At 38.5% G+C, this 20,414-nt stretch overlaps 1 protein-coding gene across 1 annotated transcript in view; it reads left to right on the top strand.

Moving 5' to 3' along the window:
• MMP2 (matrix metallopeptidase 2) overlaps positions 1–20,414 on the top strand; it is a 36,374-nt gene that overhangs the window by 8,293 nt on the left and 7,667 nt on the right. The window contains exons 4-10 of the mRNA XM_005152222.3: positions 602–730; positions 2,401–2,574; positions 8,850–9,023; positions 10,637–10,810; positions 11,947–12,102; positions 13,866–14,019; positions 19,206–19,342. Of these exons, the coding sequence (XP_005152279.1) occupies positions 602–730; positions 2,401–2,574; positions 8,850–9,023; positions 10,637–10,810; positions 11,947–12,102; positions 13,866–14,019; positions 19,206–19,342 (1,098 nt within the window). The remainder of the gene's footprint in view (positions 1–601; positions 731–2,400; positions 2,575–8,849; positions 9,024–10,636; positions 10,811–11,946; positions 12,103–13,865; positions 14,020–19,205; positions 19,343–20,414) is intronic.

Here is a 20,414-nt window from a genome sequence, read left to right as displayed (position 1 = left end):
GTTGATGTGGAGGAGGACCCAAGTCTTGGAGTGGTTGATGTGGAGGAGGAATAGGCTCATTCACAGGACTCAGAGCTAGCTTTCCAGACCTCAACTGCTGAAACACTCAGATGATATGCTTTCCAGATTAAAGTAGTTGTTATCCTGCACAAAAACCATAGCAGTCTGAGGTGCAGCAGAAAAAGAGTAGCCTTCAAAAAGAAATCTGCCTTTACTTTCCAAATATTTCTATTAGAGATTGATACAAATTATCTGAAAATGCCCATCATCTATAATGATTATTCTGCAGCTGCCTACCAGTCTCATTAAGAAACAGCAGTGTGTATGCAGCCATACATCTAATGGACAATATTTCACTATTCTTCACTCTCTTTGATTCCTTTCCATAATACTTATAAGATACAAAATAACATGCTGCAGTACTGACACTTACTGTTCTTTGTAAGAACTTGCTTCTTCCCTACTGGTTCAGTTTTCTCAGCACAACCCACACCGATACTTACTAGATTACTCTGCTGCTGTCTTGGGTGGGATGGTGATTATCATTCATATATAGACTCTGACACAGCTGAGGTAATTTTTTGCCTGCTTCCTCCTGCAGAACATGGTGATGGCTATCCATTTGATGGCAAAGATGGTCTCCTGGCTCATGCCTTTGCACCGGGGCCAGGAATCGGAGGAGACTCCCATTTTGATGATGATGAACTGTGGACTCTTGGAGAGGGGCAAGGTAGCAGACTTTCTAATATTTCAGAACATATGGCTTGCTGGCTGCTGTTTCAATGCTATTTCAGGCACCGCACTAAATGCTTTCATTGGCATGTCAATAAATGTTATGTATGTGAAAATTAATTTATACAGTTTAAATTGTTCTTTACAAGATATCTATATAATTCCTATAAAAATGTTACCTACATAAATGTTACCTAAGATTTCCCTTTCCCTCCACTGTTGCCTCCTGAACAACTGAATTTACAATGACCCTGATGCTGCACAACCTTCATGAATTTTAGGAAAAGTACAAAGCCTCAACTGCAATTTTGAATTTTTCAGTTCTCAGGACTCCAACTACAACATCTTAAAGTTCATGTGTAAGAGGCAGACTGGACAGGGCTCTTCTGCTGACATACCCTTTTTAAGACAACTCAAGCTGTGGCTCCAGTTGTTCAAAACTGACCCATCCACCTAAATGAGTTTTTATACACTTAAAACCAAAGAGAATGTAAATCCCTCATGGTGGTGATTGAAACAAAACTGACATCAAACAGTGGATTACGAACATCTCCAAGAATCTTAACAGGCAGTTTGCCATATACTTTAGAAGAAAAAAACTGAAGGACAGATAATATCACCTGAACTAGACATACAAGGCTAAGTAATAGTAGTTTGGAAACTTTTTTTCTGCTTAAACTTTGCCACAATCATATAGTTCTGATTATAATTCTTCTTCTGTAAAATAATTTGGAAAACTCAGAATCACTGAATGGTTTGGGTTGGAAGGGACCTAAAATATGATCTAGTTCCAGCCCCACTGGAACACTTTCCAAGATGAATGCAAAATTCATGTTTGCCTTGCATTTCAAATTCTAGTTTCCTCAGCTGTCTTCTCATTGAAAAGATAATTGAACTTTAATACCAAAACAGTTAACGTCCTTCTGTTTGGCTTTCTTTTAACTTTAACAGAAGCACTGACCAGTAGCTGTACTATTTGGACTGGATCCCTGGCTCTGACTAACAACAAACAGGAAAAAGCTGTTTTCCATGTTAGTGGAAATACTGCACAAGCATCCAGTTAGTTACTGCCATTAAAAGAAATGCTATGGATACATGAATTATCTGTACATCAACAGACATTACAACACTAGTACTATAGCCTCAATACTACATGTGACAAACTTAAATACACCCCTAGCTCGGGTTTGCCTGCAGTACCACCCTATCCCTCAGTGCAAATCTCATTCAAGGCAAACTGGAAATACTAAAGTGGTTTAAGATACAAAAGGCATATTCAGCTCATGCTCAGCTGCTGCCTGGAACCTTTCAAACTATACTCAACATTTTAGACCATATTAGCAAAGAATTAAATTACTAAATGTGTTAACAGCATGTTTATAAGTTTGCCTTGGCATAGTAACAACAACATATGTATTTTTTGATTGCTTTTAAGGATTGTTCCTTCTAACAGTTCCCCATGAGTTATATACATTTAATTCTTTCAAAACTACCACTTATCATTTCAGTTATGATCATCTTGACAATAGAGAGATCAGGAGCACATTGAATTTCAAATTCAGACTGCATTTCTATACAAGTGTCCTTCAGGAAAAGAAGGTTTACAGAAACTATACTTTTTATACCAGCTGGTGGCAGATTTCACTTCTGCATTTGTTCTCTTCACAGTGGTTAGAGTGAAGTATGGAAATGCAGATGGTGAATACTGCAAATTTCCCTTCTGGTTCAATGGCAAGGAATACAACAGCTGCACAGATGCAGGACGTAATGATGGATTCCTCTGGTGTTCCACAACCAAAGACTTTGACACAGACGGCAAATATGGCTTTTGTCCCCATGAGTGTAAGTAAACCACTGTTTTGACTGTTATTTCCTGGTAGGCTGGTTTTGGTAGACTGTTCCTACCTATTTGACCGTCCACTTCTCTAGTGTTTCTACTTCCTGCCTGATAGATTTAGATTTACCGGTCTTTAATATTTCCTCAGTATCTAAGCAGGCAAAGCTCCCTAAAGATTCCCTTGGGGTAACTTATTGTTGTGGTTTAAGTCCAGCCAGTACCCCAGAAACACGCAGCCACTCGCTCACTCCCTCCCTTCTTCCTCCCCCCCAGCTCCCGAGGGGATAGGGAGGAGAATCAAAAGAATGTAACTCCCATGGGTTGAGATAAGAACAGTCCAGTAACTAAGGTATAACACAAATCACTACTGCTACCACAAATAATAATAATGATAAAGGAAATAACAAGGGAAGAGAATACAACTGCTCATCACCAGCCAACTAATATCCAGCCCAACCCCAGCAGCAATCTAGCTCTTTCAGGTAACTGCCCCCAGTTTATATACTGGGCATGACACACTGTGGTATGGAATACCTCTTTGGCTAGTTTGGATCAGGTGTCCTGTCTTTGTTTCCTTCCAGTTTCCCATGCCCTTCCTCCCTGGCAGAGCATGAGACTCACAATGTCCTTGGTCAGATAAACATTCCTGAACATCAAGTAAAAACATCGGTGTTATCAGCATTGTTCTCAGGCTGAAATTCAAAATCACAGCACTGCACCAGCTACTAAGGAGAAAAATGACTGCTACTGCTGAACCTAGGACACTAATAATGACCCAGCCTGAGGTCTTTCTCTAAAAACGAGGACATACTGAAGATAGGTCTGAAGCAATGTTGGCCCCATATATGCATATATTTTACATGCTGAGTTTTGCAACCCAGGAAGGCAGCTACCTTTTAGAGTAAGAAAAGAACTAAATTCAGAGATGGAGCACACTAAATGACAGAAATCTCTCCCTAAACACATTCCGCAAACAACCAAAGTTGTGTCTCCATCAAGAGGAGTGACAAAAATGAGCAGTTAAGGATAAAACCCATTAAGCTAAACCTCTGCAACTTTGCACACCAATTTTACCAACCTGTGGTCCAGGTCCTCTGAGTCTAGCAACCCTTCTACTGCAATGTGACACTATTATTGTTACAAATCACCCTTTAAATGACCTCATACTGCTTTTCAAAATAAAAATGACTGCATTTCAAGTGAGTATCTATGCTGGAGCAAAGTTATTTATATGTTGGTGCATTGGAAATTGCTAGCCAGGAGAGAACTGACTTTTTTAGAAATTAGGTTTTTATTTTCAACCACATCTTACGACTCTTCCTGACAAAGCAGTGCCAACAGCTCACTTTAGGTACCAGAATGACACTGTATTTCATAAATGGTTTCTGTACAAAACTGTTAGAGGGTCTAGGAAAGCTGAGATCCTACTTAATCTCTAACTTTTTGGAATGTGAACAGAATCTTCTGTTTCACAAGCAATTTATTTCATATTTGGAAACACTCATATTCTGATTAGACAATGTGTATAATGTTTCTATGTAGCCACAACTCTAAAAATATACACGTTTATTGTCTTTCAAATGAAATTATGACACTATGTTTCCTTTTAAACATCAAGAAACTTATTTATACACTTGAAAACCTTGATGAGTATACTAGATACAAAATTTCAGACAATTTATTATCATATGAGTGTTAATTTGATCTCCTGTATATCACACAGCAGGAAATCTTTAAAGAAGCAATTAAGTATAATGGGCTATACCCTACTGTGCTAATTTATCAGCAGGAAGTCAAGTTGAAAAGGCAAAGGGCTTTCAGACACTTGTTCCATCTCCTGTTTGCCAGTTCCAGCGCTAGCACCTGTATTCACAGACATTCCCAGTACTGCAGTTTCCCACATCCTCTTTTTTCTCTTTGTACATAACTGATTGCTATAAGCTTTTGGCAGCAGGGAGTGTTTCATCGCTCTTGTTACCTTACATCCTGAGCAATGGATCCACAGGGTTACTAAACCTCCTGCCTGTTACTGCCATGTCATAACAAATGATAAAAGAGTTAAGAAAAAGAATGAAACAGAAAACAGCAGAGCTTTTATCAGACTCATGATAATCCTGCTTGGAAAAATAGTACTAGGCTTTCTTAAATATCATGGCTACATGCAGTCAGTACAACGTAAGAGAATGCAGATTGTTGAAAGAAAATTAGTGATGCCTGAGAGGCACAGCTAACAAAACAAGACATGTTCAGGTGTTTGCCAAAACAAGAATGCACAAGTGCAGCATCACACTCCCAGATAAGTCTCGTGAGAACTGTAAAAACACATGTATGTGTGTTAATATGTATGCGTCAGTCAAGTACATAATTTTTCAACAGATCACAAATACATGTGCATAGGAAAAGTTCAGACACCCTGTCCTTGTATATTCTCTGATATCCTATTGTAGCCAAACACTAGATTCCTGCTTGACACCATTTCTGGATCTCTCAAGTTCATTTGCAAGACCATACAGCTTCCAGTATAAGATTATAATATTTTTGCATCAGGGCATTTGTGGTTTGCAAAGATAATCTGCTGTAGAACATACTAGTCTTCTAGCCCTGATGTGATAAAAAATATTCTTTAATTTCCAAAACCCTATTTGCCCATTATAGGTCACATCTAGAGCTGGGACCTACCATGGTGACAGCTATTTATACGACTATGAGAGACAAAGAAGCAGGAACATGTAACTTGAGCTAATAAAAAACCCAAAAGTTACTGTCAGTCATATGGCTTTCAGAACTGGCTTCTTTAGCCTAACATTTACTTCAGGAGATCATATGTGTGCCCATCACATAATTTTTCCTAAAACTCTGCCATCTCCTTTATTCTGCACCTTTCCCCAAATCTCCTGTCCTCATCTCCCTCAGTTTAATCCCTCCACCTGAAAAAGAGCAAAATTGGATTTCTGTAAAGTAGTCCAAATACTCAGATATAGTCAGAACAAAGCTCACATTACACCTAGTGGGACAAACTGAGGTCCACATTCCCTAACTGATACCTTTGTGAAATCTCTAAGTCATACAAGACTGAAAATCATTCTTAGGGAGAACTGGTCTGGAAGCTGATGTTCCTGAAATGCTTCCGTCAAGGTCTCTGAAATCAAACAGAAGGGTTTCAGCCTTTTGTTTCTGATGTAATTGTTTCGCAAGACCCTTGAACAGTTATGCACACATGTTTCTTATTAAATACAGAGTGGTGCTATTCACTCATTATTCCAAGACACCATTTGCTAAAACCCAGCTAATCAATTCAGACAGGAAAGGATTTACATCACAGAGGCTGTACTGGGGTCAACATTCCAAGCTGTGTTTTCTTCTCTCATGTTTAATTCACTGAAGTTAGTTTCAATTCTTTTCATTATAGAGCCAGGCTGCAAGTTTGGAAATATTTTTAAAGCTCTAGTACTGCACCAGGCTTTTCTAAAGTCAATCCCAGATCTGTACCCTCATTTTGTAGGTTTCAACTATCTGGCAAAGCAGAAGAATGGAAAGCAGAAAGTTATCTACCTACTACACAAATCTTACAAAGGCATGCTGAAACTCCGTTTTGCCATATAGGATCAAGGGATCTTGAATCTCTTTTTTGACAGACTTCACTGATACTACAGGGAGTTTAGGCTCCTGACTTTTGCCCTCTCATGTTTAATGGTACAGAGATCTTTACTTTGCCTGTACCTCCCTCACACTGGTCACAGCTGTTGTAGGCTGCTGCTCTCATGTTCTCCAAGGCAGAGCCCTCATGAAACTGCAGCTACCTCCACCCTGGGTCTGTGCTGCAGGGCTTTCAGCAGCCTTCCAGCCATGAGTTTCCTTACATCACAGCTGACTGACCTTCTGGGAAGAGCTAACCATACAATGTAGGTCACAGATCAGTAATGTCCAGTCTGAATCTGTTCTCACATCAGGATATATGATGATCGTATTTTTAAATTGCTGAGCTTACCATGATGCAGGCCCCTTAAGATCCCTTGCAAGTAAAAAAAGCTTTTAGTTTGTTTTGGGGAAAACTCAGCTAGTCTGTCTTTAACTTTCATTTACATTAAAGCAAAGAACTTTCTAGTTAAGGCAGAGGGAAGGATTTGAAAAGTTAATAAACTGTTGTTGTCACCATCACATGATGTTACCTCAAGCAAAATGAGAAACTGCATTTTGACAATGACTCAGAAAGACTATGCAAAGCAGTAAGAGATTGACTTTCCATAAGGTTTTTGCAACTTAGCCACATTTAAAACAATTTAAAAATAAAAAAAAGACCAGTAGAGTTTGCCAGATCTAGAACTGGAAGCTGCTCATGTGGTAAATGAGTCATCTAAACAACTCAGTTTAATTTTGCCTTGCAATCTATCATTTCTTTATAAAAAATAAAGTCTCTTTCCAATCATGATAACTCCAGTCCCAGTTAATGCATGTTTCCTAACTTATGGCAGGATCTGAGACAAAACCAAACAGTTGCAACTTTCTCTTCTGGGAGGCACAATGTGTGCTGGAGTTACTTTTGCCTACAGATAGGACCTCTGTGTGACTGCTTCCATTTCCAGGATGCAGAAGGATACAGATGAGACCTTGGCTAGATGAGAAGCTCAGTGAACTTGTGTGTGTGAGCCAGACTGCAAAGTTTTAAGTCCTCTCCTTGGTGGACTGGAATTTAGTCCAGTAACTTAATGGTTCGTGACCCTGATACTGTGGCCAATTACTGATTTAAATGGAAAAGGCAAAATGAATCATCTATGTCAAAATACTCCATCATTAGAACCCTTCCCAGTCACCCTTCAGCCAGAAAAGGCCTTTGCTTTTTATTTATTACTACTCTAAAAAACCAAGTACACTCACAATATCTCTTCCCATGGATATGTCAGACCAAGGGAAGACAAAACCCTTCAAGTCCTACACAAAGATGCTGAGGCTATCATGGCTTTTTGGTCATCAAAAATGACAATAGCAAACTTCAAAATAACGTGCCAAGCCTTCCCACATACACGTTTGGGTTTTAGCTTTAAACTGAGGAAGAAGAGAGAAAGGTATTCCCCCATGTCACCTTATAAAAGGCCAAATAGTGTATACTTTGCACTGGGAATTCAAACAGACACATTTCATTCTGAGGTGCTGTTCTTAAATACAAGGAGAATTAGTGTATGGCTGCATGACAGATTTGTCCCTGCTTCAGTGCAAGGCCTGGACCAGTTTGTTGCCCTCATGGTTTCCTCGCACCAGCACATGGCACCCCCAGACACTGTTCTACCATGGAGGATTCCCACAGCAGCCAAGAGAAGACACGTGCAGATTAACAAGATGTCAGATCCTTCCAATCATCTGCATTTTCATATGATTCAATTTGGACATATATATATTTTTTTAACTATCAGCATGAGATATTTTTTCTGTCTTCCTCTAAATACTCCAGGAAGTTTACTAAAATCCTAAAACAGGACCCAGAACTCTTAACTGAGTTCAATCTGTACTTCTTCATTCACAGGAGAGATTTCTGGTTCTCAGGGTTGAGCCATGGGGCCTTGTTTGTGTATGCTGGACAATAAACAACCCCTGGAAGGTACACTACCTCCAGGAAAATTAATGAAGCAAAAGACAGGAGAGGCCTCCAGTGCCTAACTTTGCTGGAGGAATCATATTGGTCATCTCTTGCTTGTCTGTTGAGTGACTGAGTCCAGCTGTGAAGATTCTCAGAAATGAGAAACAACACATAGAGGAAAAGCCTACAGGTTATTATCTGACTCTAGCTTTAATGTATGTCAGCATCTTAAAGAAACTGAGAACATACACAGATGGCTGTCAGGAAAAATCAGTCTGGCCTCTCTGTGGCTTTGTGCAGTTTGCCATTTTATCTAACACTTTTGATGTAAGGTAAATCTGCAGAGCACTAAGGAACATGAGTGACTTTCTCAGAATCCTCTGAATGTTGCTTCAAGAAGGGGTATTAATTTCCTTTATGAGCACGCTATAAAGGATTCAAACCACATTCAAACAGTTTGGTAGAATTTTCTTCACTCCCAATTCATTCATAAAGATCAACCACTCATTCTTTTCTATACAATTGTGAGATTGTAACATCCCTTGTCTATCTTTCCAAAGCATTTCACTGTTGGTGTAAAATAGAGGTTCTAAATGTGAACAGCTCCACACACAATAGCTGTCTAATCTCTGTAAAAACTATTGTCACATAGTGACTCCTTGTTTATATTGAGCATTTCCTGTGACATTTCTCTCATTCTCCCTACAGCACTTTTCACAATGGGTGGCAATGGTGAGGGGCAGCCATGTAAATTCCCTTTTAAATTTCAAGGACAGTCATATGACCAGTGCACAACCGAAGGCAGGACAGATGGATACCGATGGTGTGGAACCACTGAAGACTATGACAGAGATAAGAAATATGGATTCTGTCCAGAGACTGGTATGAGGAACATTACTTGTATAACAATCTAATTTGTCATTATTTTAACTAGCAAAAGTCTCCTTTTTTACATCTCCATCAGAGCACACAGAAGTTGATGAAGCAGGCACCATTTCAGTGTAGGTGGCCAAGGAAATAACAAGAACAGGTCTATGTGAAGGATATGCTATGCCATAGCACACCAAGTTTATGAAAGACACACATATGTGACTGAACCACAGAAATAAACATCTACCACTACAGGATAATTACATGTAGATTACAATTTGCTAATGGCCCTGAAAGAGAAGTCTCATGTGACAGAAGAAAACATGAACAATATTTTAGCTTAATACTTATCGTTTATACTTAAAAAAAAAATCCTGTTTAGTACGTCAAGCTTGTGTCATCAGATATTTTCAGCAATTCAGAAGAACTAAGGGAAATGGTTTAGCCAGCAAAAATAGATTTCTGCTTTCTTCACAATTTTTTATACTTTTTAACTTGAGCTTTATTATATAGGAAGAAAAACATGTAAGGGTTAGTTCAACAAACATAAGAACCTAGACTCAATATATCCAGAGTCCTAGGTAACAGTCTATTATTGGAACCAAGAGATACACTTTATGCTTTTTTCAGCATAATAGTTATTGATTGAGGAAGATGTGATTTCTTTCTTTTTTTTTAATCTGTTTTATTAATTAATAATAATGAATGAGAAATAAATAATTATAAATAATAAGGGACACAATCAGCTTTGCCTCCTCTACCTTCCCAGAAGATAAACCATAGTTTAAAAGGAACTGTAATGGCCAGATAGCAGTGTAAATTAATTTAAATTAGTTTTATATTCTTTTCATATTCTGTTTACAATACCTACTTTAAACTGTCATTTGAAATATACCCTCTTTCTTCCAGAAAATACTTGCACATTCATATACAAATGTTATTTCTTATATACTACCACCATACACTACATAGACAAGAACATACTTAGAGGAAATAATTACAAGTTCTTGTAAAAAATATTGGTAAAAAAAAAAGTAACCCACATTTTATATCCTTTTCTATAGAAAATGTTTAAATCATACTTTTTTCACTCCTGTCATGGTTTACACCCAGCCAGTAACTCAGAACCACGCAGCCACTTGCTCACTCTCTCCTGACTTATTCCTCCCTCCAGCCCCCAGAGAAATGGGAAGGAGAATTGAAAGAATGCAAGTCCCATGGTTTGAGATAAGAACAGTCCAGCAGCTAAGGTATAACACAAATGACTACTGCTACAACCAGTAACAATAATGATAAGGGAAATAACAAAGGGAGACGCTCCATAATCATCTTCCACAGAACATTATGAACTGCTGTTTTCTCAGAGCTGTGAACACATTCTTACTCTCACCAAAACTGTTGGCAAGTTAATTGCAATGGCAATGCCTAGACTTTTCCCTTTTCCTCTGTGCCAGGCAATCTTATTTTCAAATATTACTTTCAATCTGACTCCTCATGTTCTTAAGAGGATTACATTTTTTTTTGCTTGCATTCTGATTTTAGCATGTGTTTTAGAAGAAGTTGCATCAGCTTAATCTCACAAAAGAGACTTCCTTCTCTCTGCATTTTCCTGTCATTTTCCACAGCCATGTCAACAGTTGGTGGAAATTCAGAGGGAGCCCCTTGCGTATTCCCTTTCATCTTCCTTGGGAATAAATACGAGTCCTGTACAAGTGCAGGTCGCAATGATGGCAAGCTGTGGTGTGCTTCTACCAGTAGCTATGATGATGACCGCAAGTGGGGCTTTTGTCCTGATCAAGGTAATAGATTGTCACAGCAATACATTGGTACCAGCATACTGACCCCACTGATGACATCACACTCAGGATGATTTCATCCTCACATTTAGCACTTATATATAGTTACAATTTACATTCTCCCCAGCCTGAAATCTGAGCAAAATCTCTGTATCTGAATTGGAGACTCTTTCAAGAATCAATCCCGTAGCTCATCTGCCCGAAACATTCACATTTTTTGGTAATTTATAACCATGAAGTGTCTTTTGAAATCACAAAAACCAAAAAACATTTTTAAAAATAAATTAGATAAATAAATTATTTTCTCACCACCAGTTTTTCCTTCCAAGGCTAAAAGCCACAAGTGCATTACATATATAATAACTATACTCTGATATTGGTCAAATTAGGAACAAATGCTGAATGTAAAAGACATTTGTGACTGATATTGCTGAGGGTGAAAAACATGTTTAAAAGTGAGGCAGCATGATTTTTATCTGGTGAATATTTTAAATTATTTTGGTTAATATTTGTCATTTTTAACATGGATAAAATTAAATATAGCAAAAGGCTTTTTACACATGTACAAACAAATGCAAGATTTGGTATTTTTCCTTTAAGAGGGAAATAACTGCCAAATTTCAAAGACTGTTTGAGCATAATTGATAAAATGTCATCTTGTGATAAAAGACTTTTTTTAACCTGGCAATATTTGGTATAACACTGGTGAGCCAGGCTCTGTTCATGGACAGACAGGTATACAGACCTGTTTATCACCTGCATGCCACTTCATGACAAAAAGTAAGATTTGAGGTCTAGAATGCAAGTTTAACTCTCCATGCTTAAAAAAATTGTTTGATTTTATCTGCTGCACTTCCTTTTTTTTTACAGCAAGCATGAAGTATGCAGTCAAAGTCACTCTCATTTGATACAAGAGCAAATATCAGCCTCTAAAACCTCAGAATCTCTCTATTGAAATGTCATTTCTGGCAATATATATGTAACATTCACCACTGGCATCTGTAAATAATGATGATATTTACTGTTGGGAGATTTTTTATGAGTAGCAAAGAAAATAAAATTGTAAGACTATGAATAACCTGTGTGGGACACTTCTATTTAGATGCAAGCAGCTAATACTATCTTGCTGTGTTATTTAGGATACAGTCTCTTCTTGGTTGCTGCCCATGAATTTGGCCATGCCATGGGATTAGAGCATTCTGAGGATCCAGGAGCCCTGATGGCCCCTATCTACACCTACACCAAGAACTTTCGACTTTCTCAGGATGATATTAAAGGGATACAGGAGCTATATGGTAAGGTCCTCCCCTGGCAGCAGAAAAGCATGCAGCACAGGTTGAAATATGGGACTCAGAACCTGCAGTAAATGACATACTGCACAATACCAGAAATGCCAGAAAAACCCTGTGTCTTTCTCCCTACTTTATGTTATTAAGAGGCTCCTACTTAAATTAAAAAATCACATTTTAAGGATGAGGAGTCACTAAATTTACTAAACTAATAGAAGGCCCAAAACTCCCCTTGGCCAAAACGTTAGATGAAAATTTCTAATGCCTTTACTGGGACAATGAAATCCCATGCTTTTCTCTAGCTTGGAATACCTCATGTGGGTGGGTTTGGGTGTTACTGTCTACAGCACTCTGAGCTTTCCAGACTGCAACTCGCTGTAAAGGGAGGGAAAGGACCTTACTTCCTGTCCCAGCTTGGAAACAGTTCACATTGCCTGCTCACAATCCAGACTGTACCATCACAATAACATTTGCAGAATGTATGGGAGCTGATTTGTTGACATAAATGTATTTGTCAAGCTCCTGGAGAAAAAGTGGATTTAAGTGTTCTTGTGTTGGTACATCTTTAAAAAATTATTATTTTCCTCACAGATATACTTAGTAAAATTCATAGGTACTATTATGATGAAAATTCCTTCCACATATATGTTTTCTACCTTGTAGAGACACAAATCTGCTACAGTCAATTAAGCAGAGAAAATCTATGCCATTTATTTTTCTGTGCTTTTCACTTTTCTGCTGAGATATCTTCCTAATTGTAAGTCACTATATACTACAGCATTCAACACCTTAGAAATGGTAATAGGAATATACCAGAATGATTACCACATGAGATACCTTTTTATCAAAAATCTGTTTTGAATCTTCAATTTCCCCCTTGTTCTTAACTGCTTTAATTAAGACTGGGAATTGAGACATGGGCAAGGCTCCATGAATTTTCTAAGCTTACATAACATATCTTTGATAGAGTTCAGAATTTAACTGGGTTGTCTCAAGGCACACTTCAAAACTTGAGACAAAACTATCTTTCTTGTCTCTTCATACTGATAGAGCCCTTTACAAACTGCTTCCTATATAAAATAAGTACTAAAAAAAACTTTTTTTCTTCCATTGGTATCTCCGTCAGCTACACTCCACTTTGTTTCAATAGTAAATCAACCTGATATTTAAGAAAAAAGGCAAATGCTTCATAAGGCAATACAGCCACAGCCAAATAATAAACCAAAATAAACCAAATGGCAAAGTGCATATTTGTAAGTGCACATTTTGATTGCTGATGAGGGCAAAAAGATCATACAAATGGCTCAAAATGCATGTTTGTAACTTGCAAAATATTGGTACTTCTTTGTAGAACAGAAATTTGCTTTGATATATATCTCAGTGGAGTTGCAGATAATTCTGAGTAGAAGGACTTTGAAATGCATTTCTCATCTTTTTAGAAGCCAGTGAAATAAAACCTGTAATGTTAACATTTATACCCAGTATAGCCACCTCTGAGTATCTTTCAAGTTAAACAGACAGCTCAGCATGAATAGACATTCACAGGCAATGTGAATAAGCCCACAGAGTAAACTAATGCAGGAAGGAAAGCTATGGCCTTCTCAGCAATATTTGACCACCCTTCCTCTGAAAAGGTTATAAGTTTTTCCTTCTTCAAGCACTGCCTCCAAGTTCTTAGTCTTCTAGAAATGATGGTAGCTCATGTGCTATGTGGAACCTATGCCACACTGTATTTCAGTGTAACAGAACTTCTCTGTTCACCATTACAGAAGTGTCGACTGATGTAGAGCCTGGGCCAGGGCCAGGGCCAGGGCCCGGCCCACGTCCAACCCTCGGACCTGTCACTCCAGAGCTCTGCAAGCACGACATTGTATTTGATGGAGTCGCACAAATTAGAGGAGAAACATTTTTCTTCAAAGATAGGTAAGTGAGATAAATTTCTTATCAATGGGGCTTCACACATGGAGGAACCTGTCAGACTTATTCATCAAAACCTAGACATTTATGACCAGGCACAATCTCTGCCCTTTCTTTTGTGTGTTCAGAGACAGCAAAATGTCCTATCAACTCCTAAGGGAAAGAGATGGTGAAGTCTGATTTCATGGTTAAATAATATGGCCTTCTATGCCACAAGGGTACATGGCTGGTTCATGGTCAACTTGGTTTCCACCAGCTCTCCTAGCTTCCTTTTCACAAAGCTGTGTTCCAGCCTGTTTGCCCCCAGGCTGAACTGCTGTTTGGAACTTTTCCTCCCCAGGTGTATGTCTTTGCATTGCCACTCGTTGGACTGTGTAAGGTTCCTGACATTCCATTTCTCCAGGGATCAAGGTCTGTCTGAATGGCAGCACAAACCCTTGGTGTATCAGCCACTCCTACTACTGGGTCATCAGCAAACTTGCTGAGGGTGCACTCTGCCCTATCATACAGATAGATCACTACTGAAGATGTTAAACAGTCTTCTATCCAGTACTGATGCCTGGGACAGTTACACCACTGCCTACTGGCCTCCAGCTTGACCTCATACCTCTGACTGTGCTCTCTAAACCTATACAGTCAGCCAGTTTTCAGTGCACCTCACTGTCTGCTTACTTCACCCATACTTCAATGGCATCTCTAAGTGAATCTCATTGGAAAGGAGATCACAAACCTTTTTGAGATGCTCTCCCCTTATCTACAAAACCAGTCATTTCACCATGGAACATTATCAGGTTGGTCAAGCATGATTTCCCATTTGAGAATTATGCTGACTACTTCCAACCACATTCATGTCCAAAAGATTGTCTGTAATCAGATGTATGTGAGATGATTATGCTTAAATTCACCTATTCTTAGAGCTACCCTCAAACTTCTTCAAGAATGTGGAATTTTCAACTTCAGTGATAATTTTAGGCAGTTTTGTGGTATTTTGTGATTTCTGGTTTCTGCACTAGACTGGGATAACACATGACAAGATGTTATGACAACAACCAGGCTGGTGGTAGTTCTAGCTAAAAGCAGGACAAGAAAATGCCACAAACCTCACATAAAAGCCTGTTCTCATATTTGCTACCCAGCTTCACATTTTGGAGAACAAAATTAACCCTGATGCTGCCCCTGCTGGCTTCTATGGAGTCACACAAGGGTTGCTTAAAAGAGTGAAGTAGTTTGGAGATGCATCCAAACCTCTAAATGTTTATGCAAACCAGATATGACCCCCCAGATCCTTAGAGATTAACACATCTGTAATGTTAATAACAAAATTAGCAATGGAAGAGATGCATTAGCCAGTCTACTACCTGCCAAATAAAGATTCATTCCCTATAAAGTATTTCCGGATGCTTTTTGTAGCATTTTGTAGACTGGTCCCCATGTTCATAAAGATACAAAATTGGAAATATATGAGAAAAGTCTTGTGCCTGAATGGTTGAATCCAGGTTGAGTCCATAAAGTAACAAAATTATGTGACTCATGGTACTGTAAGGACACCGGTGATTGGGATAGTCTCCACACGTGCAAGGCCTCCTAGGCAGAAGACACAAAAGGCAGTTTTGGTGCAAGAGCAGAGATATTCCTGATAAAATAAGGTAGCTGCACAGCTGCAGCTCCTGCTGCCTTTGCCAGGGTCTGTATTACCCAGCTGCTCAGCAATGAAAAGCATCTCCTAAGAAGTACAGGACATGGCAGTACCACAGTGAAACACACTAAATCCTCTTTCTCTTCACCTTAAATAAATGCCCAATTTGAAATAATTTATCCTCAGTTACCTTGAACATTTTCCCAAAGTCACTGAAGGTCTGAGCCCATGCATGCACTGTGTGCGTATAAATCAGACACTGTCTGCTATCATATAGAAACATACACAAGCATGTGAAGCTGATGGAAATATTACAACCAACCTGTTCATTGCTTCTTCCCAGATGTCAGGTGAAATTTAAGAGGAAGCAGGAACCAATAAACAAGGTCCTCCTCATGAAACACCAGTTATTTGTGTCTCCTGGTGCTGTAAAAGTCCAGCCATCTTTTCCAGATTTACATTTTCAACTAGAAGCTATGAATAATTATTACTATGCTGCATGGTTTAACTCTACTTACCAGCTTTTCATAACAAAAAGTCATGGACTTTGAGGTAATTTTACAGGCTATGGTACACTGCAATTTTTTCAGTGCATTTCCTTCTAATTCCCATCTGCGTGATACCCAATCACAGGTGTGTGCTTTGGGTTTGAAGTTTGACTTAACCTTTACCACAGGCTTCATGCTTTAGCAATGCAGAAATGGGATTTAAAACTTCTGGTCGTGAGAATATAATTCCATTACAGTTGCGAGGGGCACAAAGGGTTCACCTGTAATAGCTTTTGTACTATTCCTCTTGGCCCCTGTCAATGGCAGGATAAAATTCCTCACAATCTAGTAATCCCTAGTGTCAAGAAACAGCTCTTTCTTGGCAACAAAATGGTCCCACAGTACCAACAGACCAGCACTACAGAATGCCGGCACTGGACTCTTCCACCAAGCTGCACAGAGCTGGCCCCATCACTTTGGTCTAACAAGTTTGCCAAAACTGGTACCCACTTTTTCTAACATAGTCATCAGGAAGCTGAAGTATCAACCTCAGCTCATTGCATAAAACAAAAATTAAAACATACCCTCGCAGCAGCAGAAATTATTTGAAGTTTCATAGTATCCATAGTGTCAAAGTGACTCAGTATTCTATATAATTAATCCCAACAGAAGTATTTCACATTCAGATACAGCTGGTCAAAAAACCATGCAAATACCAAAACAGTCTGTTGCAACCAATTCATGCTTTATCTAACATGCAGCAAAAGCAGACAATTGTTGCATTGTTTTGTTCTGGAATGGCTTTGCCTGTCAGTCTTGCAGCTTTTCAAACATCAGGCACACAGCATTATGACTCACTTTTGGAATTCTAAAAACAAATGTCTATCATATGTTGTGTGACTTTTATGATTCATGCAAAAGACTGCAGCATCTGTCATATTACACAGGCAAAAGGAACAGTTAGCAAAAAGGAAGTCAGATAAGATGAATTAAAAAAAAAAAATCCTTCTTCAATGCAAGGAAATAAATGGGAATTACTGGAGCTGCTGTGGGCCATTTACAGAGCTTTTCCACCGGGCACAGAATCCTCCAAGCAACCAGAGTGCCCAACTATAGCATTTACACAGATGGCTTTGCTCTGAAAATGAACAAAATTCAAACTTCTGAAGCTTACCATGACATTAAAAAAGACCCACTGATTCAGTCCCTTTAGATATCTGCTAATAATAATTATACTAATAATGGCAAATCTTGATTATGTTAAAATATAAAATACTTACTCTAAAAGGGTATTAAATCTGTCTATAAAGATAATATTAAAATTTAACCTGAATGACTTAAAGTATTTCAACAAGCTCAAAGTGAAATGAGAAAATCAAATAATTTATTTCACCATTCCTCAATAAGATGAGTAGCAATAAAAATACCTCCTGCCCAATTCAAAAGCAAAAGAAAATTCAGCTTTGACCAAGCTTCCTTTTCCACAAGAAAACCTCATCATTTTAATACGTCCCTTCAAATGTGTGCTTTAAGAAAAGCCTGATGTTCAAGTATCCATTGGCTCTGGAGATTTCGGAATTCATGTGGACAGTGATTATTAGTGCTGACTCAGCAATAAGTCAAGTCCCAATCTGATTGAAATTCTGTAACTTGGATTTTCAAAGGAGATATTTTCGTAAATGCAGCGTTAGAAAGATTTGTTATCTGGGTTTCCATTTCATACCATACAGGATCTGCTTTTCTGTCTAAAGAGAGATACGTGAAAAAAATGTTATTCCCTTTTACAGTGTCTAAATACTGTCAAGGGCAAGAGTAATTAAATACCTTATTCTTTGCCCTTTTTTTAAAATGAAAATTATGATGAGTTATGCTTAGATATTTTTTGTACAGGTTAAAAATACATATATGTATGCAAAATGAGAGTAGGTTAACATATTACTATCATAATTATTAGTATCATATGTCATATTAAATAAATACATGTTTTTAATTAAGAGATTGAAAAAATGGGTTTCAAGATGTTTTCTTTGTCCTGTCTAGCTCTGTTTGCAATCAAACTTCACTGATAAAAATACAGCAATTTAATAAATGAATTTAGAATCTCTCCTTCAAGTTTTAGGCAAAACCAAGATTCGGTGTCAGATGCTGTGTTTCTCAAGGTATAATTATTCTAAGTGGGAATGGGTAATGGCTATTTATATCTTGCAAAAAGTAAGATGCCAATAGCACCTTGAGCTTCTGTAACGCAATAGTGGTAAAAGCAGTTTGACCTGAGAATGTAAGAGCTATAGCTTGGTCCATGAGCTGCTGATTTTTCATTTTATCACCATGGCAAAAATTTCATTCTGTTGAGGAAAAATTTGTTCCTTCTGCAAAGGACGAAATAGCAGAACCATTTTTAACCAAAAGCCCTCAGCACAAAGCTCTGCCATTTAAAGATAATTACAGCTTTTTAAAGCTTAAATCAAATGATGATTCTACTTACACATAAAATAGCTAATAAATTACCCTATGCATTTCTCTAATGAACATTTTTAGTGCTAGCAGTTTCCTTTACAGCCAAGCTCACTTCCAAGCAGTTTGATATACTGTCATTAAATTTGAACTTTTAGTCACTACAATAGTAATTGCAAGAGCAATTCATGGAATAGAAATCTCTGCTTTTCTCACTCGTCCATCTGCTCCATACACAACAGCACGAGAGCTCTAACAATTTAAATGCCTTGTAAAGGAGTTTAGTTTTATACTCAAAGCACAGAATAAATTCTGCCCTGCTTCAAAAAGCAACAGAAACTCCAAAGCAACCAGTGCAATCAGTGCAAGCAATATCACCCACAGTCTAGTATGCAGCTTATTGTGCAGCTGTTTTAGCAACAGGCTTCCAAATGGATGATTTGCTTTTCAGTCACTGTAGGAAAACAGTTACAAATGTGCGTTGCTACTAACGTGTGTGTGTGCATGTGTGTGTGTGCATGCACGCTTATGCGGCCTTTGCCAGAAATTATGAAAACCAGATGTGCTGGTGAATTAGTTCATTGTAAACTCATACAATGCTCTGTTCTGCTCAGATTCATGTGGAGGACTGTAAACCCCCGAGGAAAACCCACAGGTCCTCTTCTTGTTGCTACATTCTGGCCTGATCTGCCAGAGAAAATCGATGCTGTCTACGAGGCCCCCCAGGATGAGAAGGCTGTATTCTTTTCAGGTACTGGTTTTAAGCTTTAAAATGTAAGCAACTATTTGCATAAATGTTGCATTCAAGCTCAGTTTCCTCCCAGCTGTAACTGGGCCAGGAAATGGCCTGCCTAAGAGCAAGTATAGCCACAGGGTATGGGTGACAGATGTCAAACATCCCGTGGAGAGGATATTAGGACAAGGGCTGCATCTGAAAGACTGAAGAGCATTTAGCCTCCATTACAACAAAGGGGAGCTATAAGCATCAAAAAAGACACATTCAAAAATAAGCAAGACTAAACAAGAGTAATTATTTAAACCAAAAAGCAACCACAGCAGGAGTTCTGTTTCATTAGTCACTGCTCTGTTTTCCTTCTGTTTCCTCTAATTTCAAGCTATTGACTCTGTACAGTTGCTTGAGAAGATTAGATCTCCCTCTTCCCCCATGCCTTTCCTTCATCCTCCTCTTTTGTGGACTAACTTCCACTCTGGCTTCCAAGTGTCTTCCTTGGTGGCTCACCATGCAGAGGATACTGGCAGTCATCCTAGGTGCCTCCATGGGAGAGGAGAATAACAGGAAGCATCGCTCTGTCTATCCTAAGCCACACATGGTTCCCCTGTACTGGCCAAATTAGCAGAGCTAGGAAACTGTTTTCAACGTGAAGAACTGAGCCAGCAAAACTGGGCTCCAGTATCTACTAAAAACCATGACTAAACACCTCCAATCATGTAAAAACCATATGGCCGATGCTGCTGTACATTTTCTGCACAGGACGGAAAAAAGTAATAATAACCTATTCCATATGTCTCAAAGGCCATTCGCTTTGGTTACATGGGGGAGAGGAAGCTTGAAGTTTTATTTCAGGCAAGCCATAACACTTGAAATATTGCATATACTATATATAATCCTACTCCATCTAAACCTCTCTCCCTCTCTTTATAATTTCCAGGAAAATATAACTAACCTGCTTTTAAAAAAATAAGATCAAAGATTGGTTTGAAAGTTACATGTAGCCCAACTAACTTAGAACACTGACTACTGAGACACACCCTTTGTTCCTGAATGGTGAGCCAGTAACTTCTCAGGATCTCAAATCCTACAT

Source organism: Melopsittacus undulatus, chromosome Z (assembly GCF_012275295.1).
Source record: "Melopsittacus undulatus isolate bMelUnd1 chromosome Z, bMelUnd1.mat.Z, whole genome shotgun sequence".
NCBI classification, from domain to species: Eukaryota; Metazoa; Chordata; class Aves; order Psittaciformes; family Psittaculidae; genus Melopsittacus; species Melopsittacus undulatus.
The sequence above is the reverse complement of the archived record's forward strand: the minus strand, read 5'-3'. Positions and strand labels throughout refer to the sequence as shown.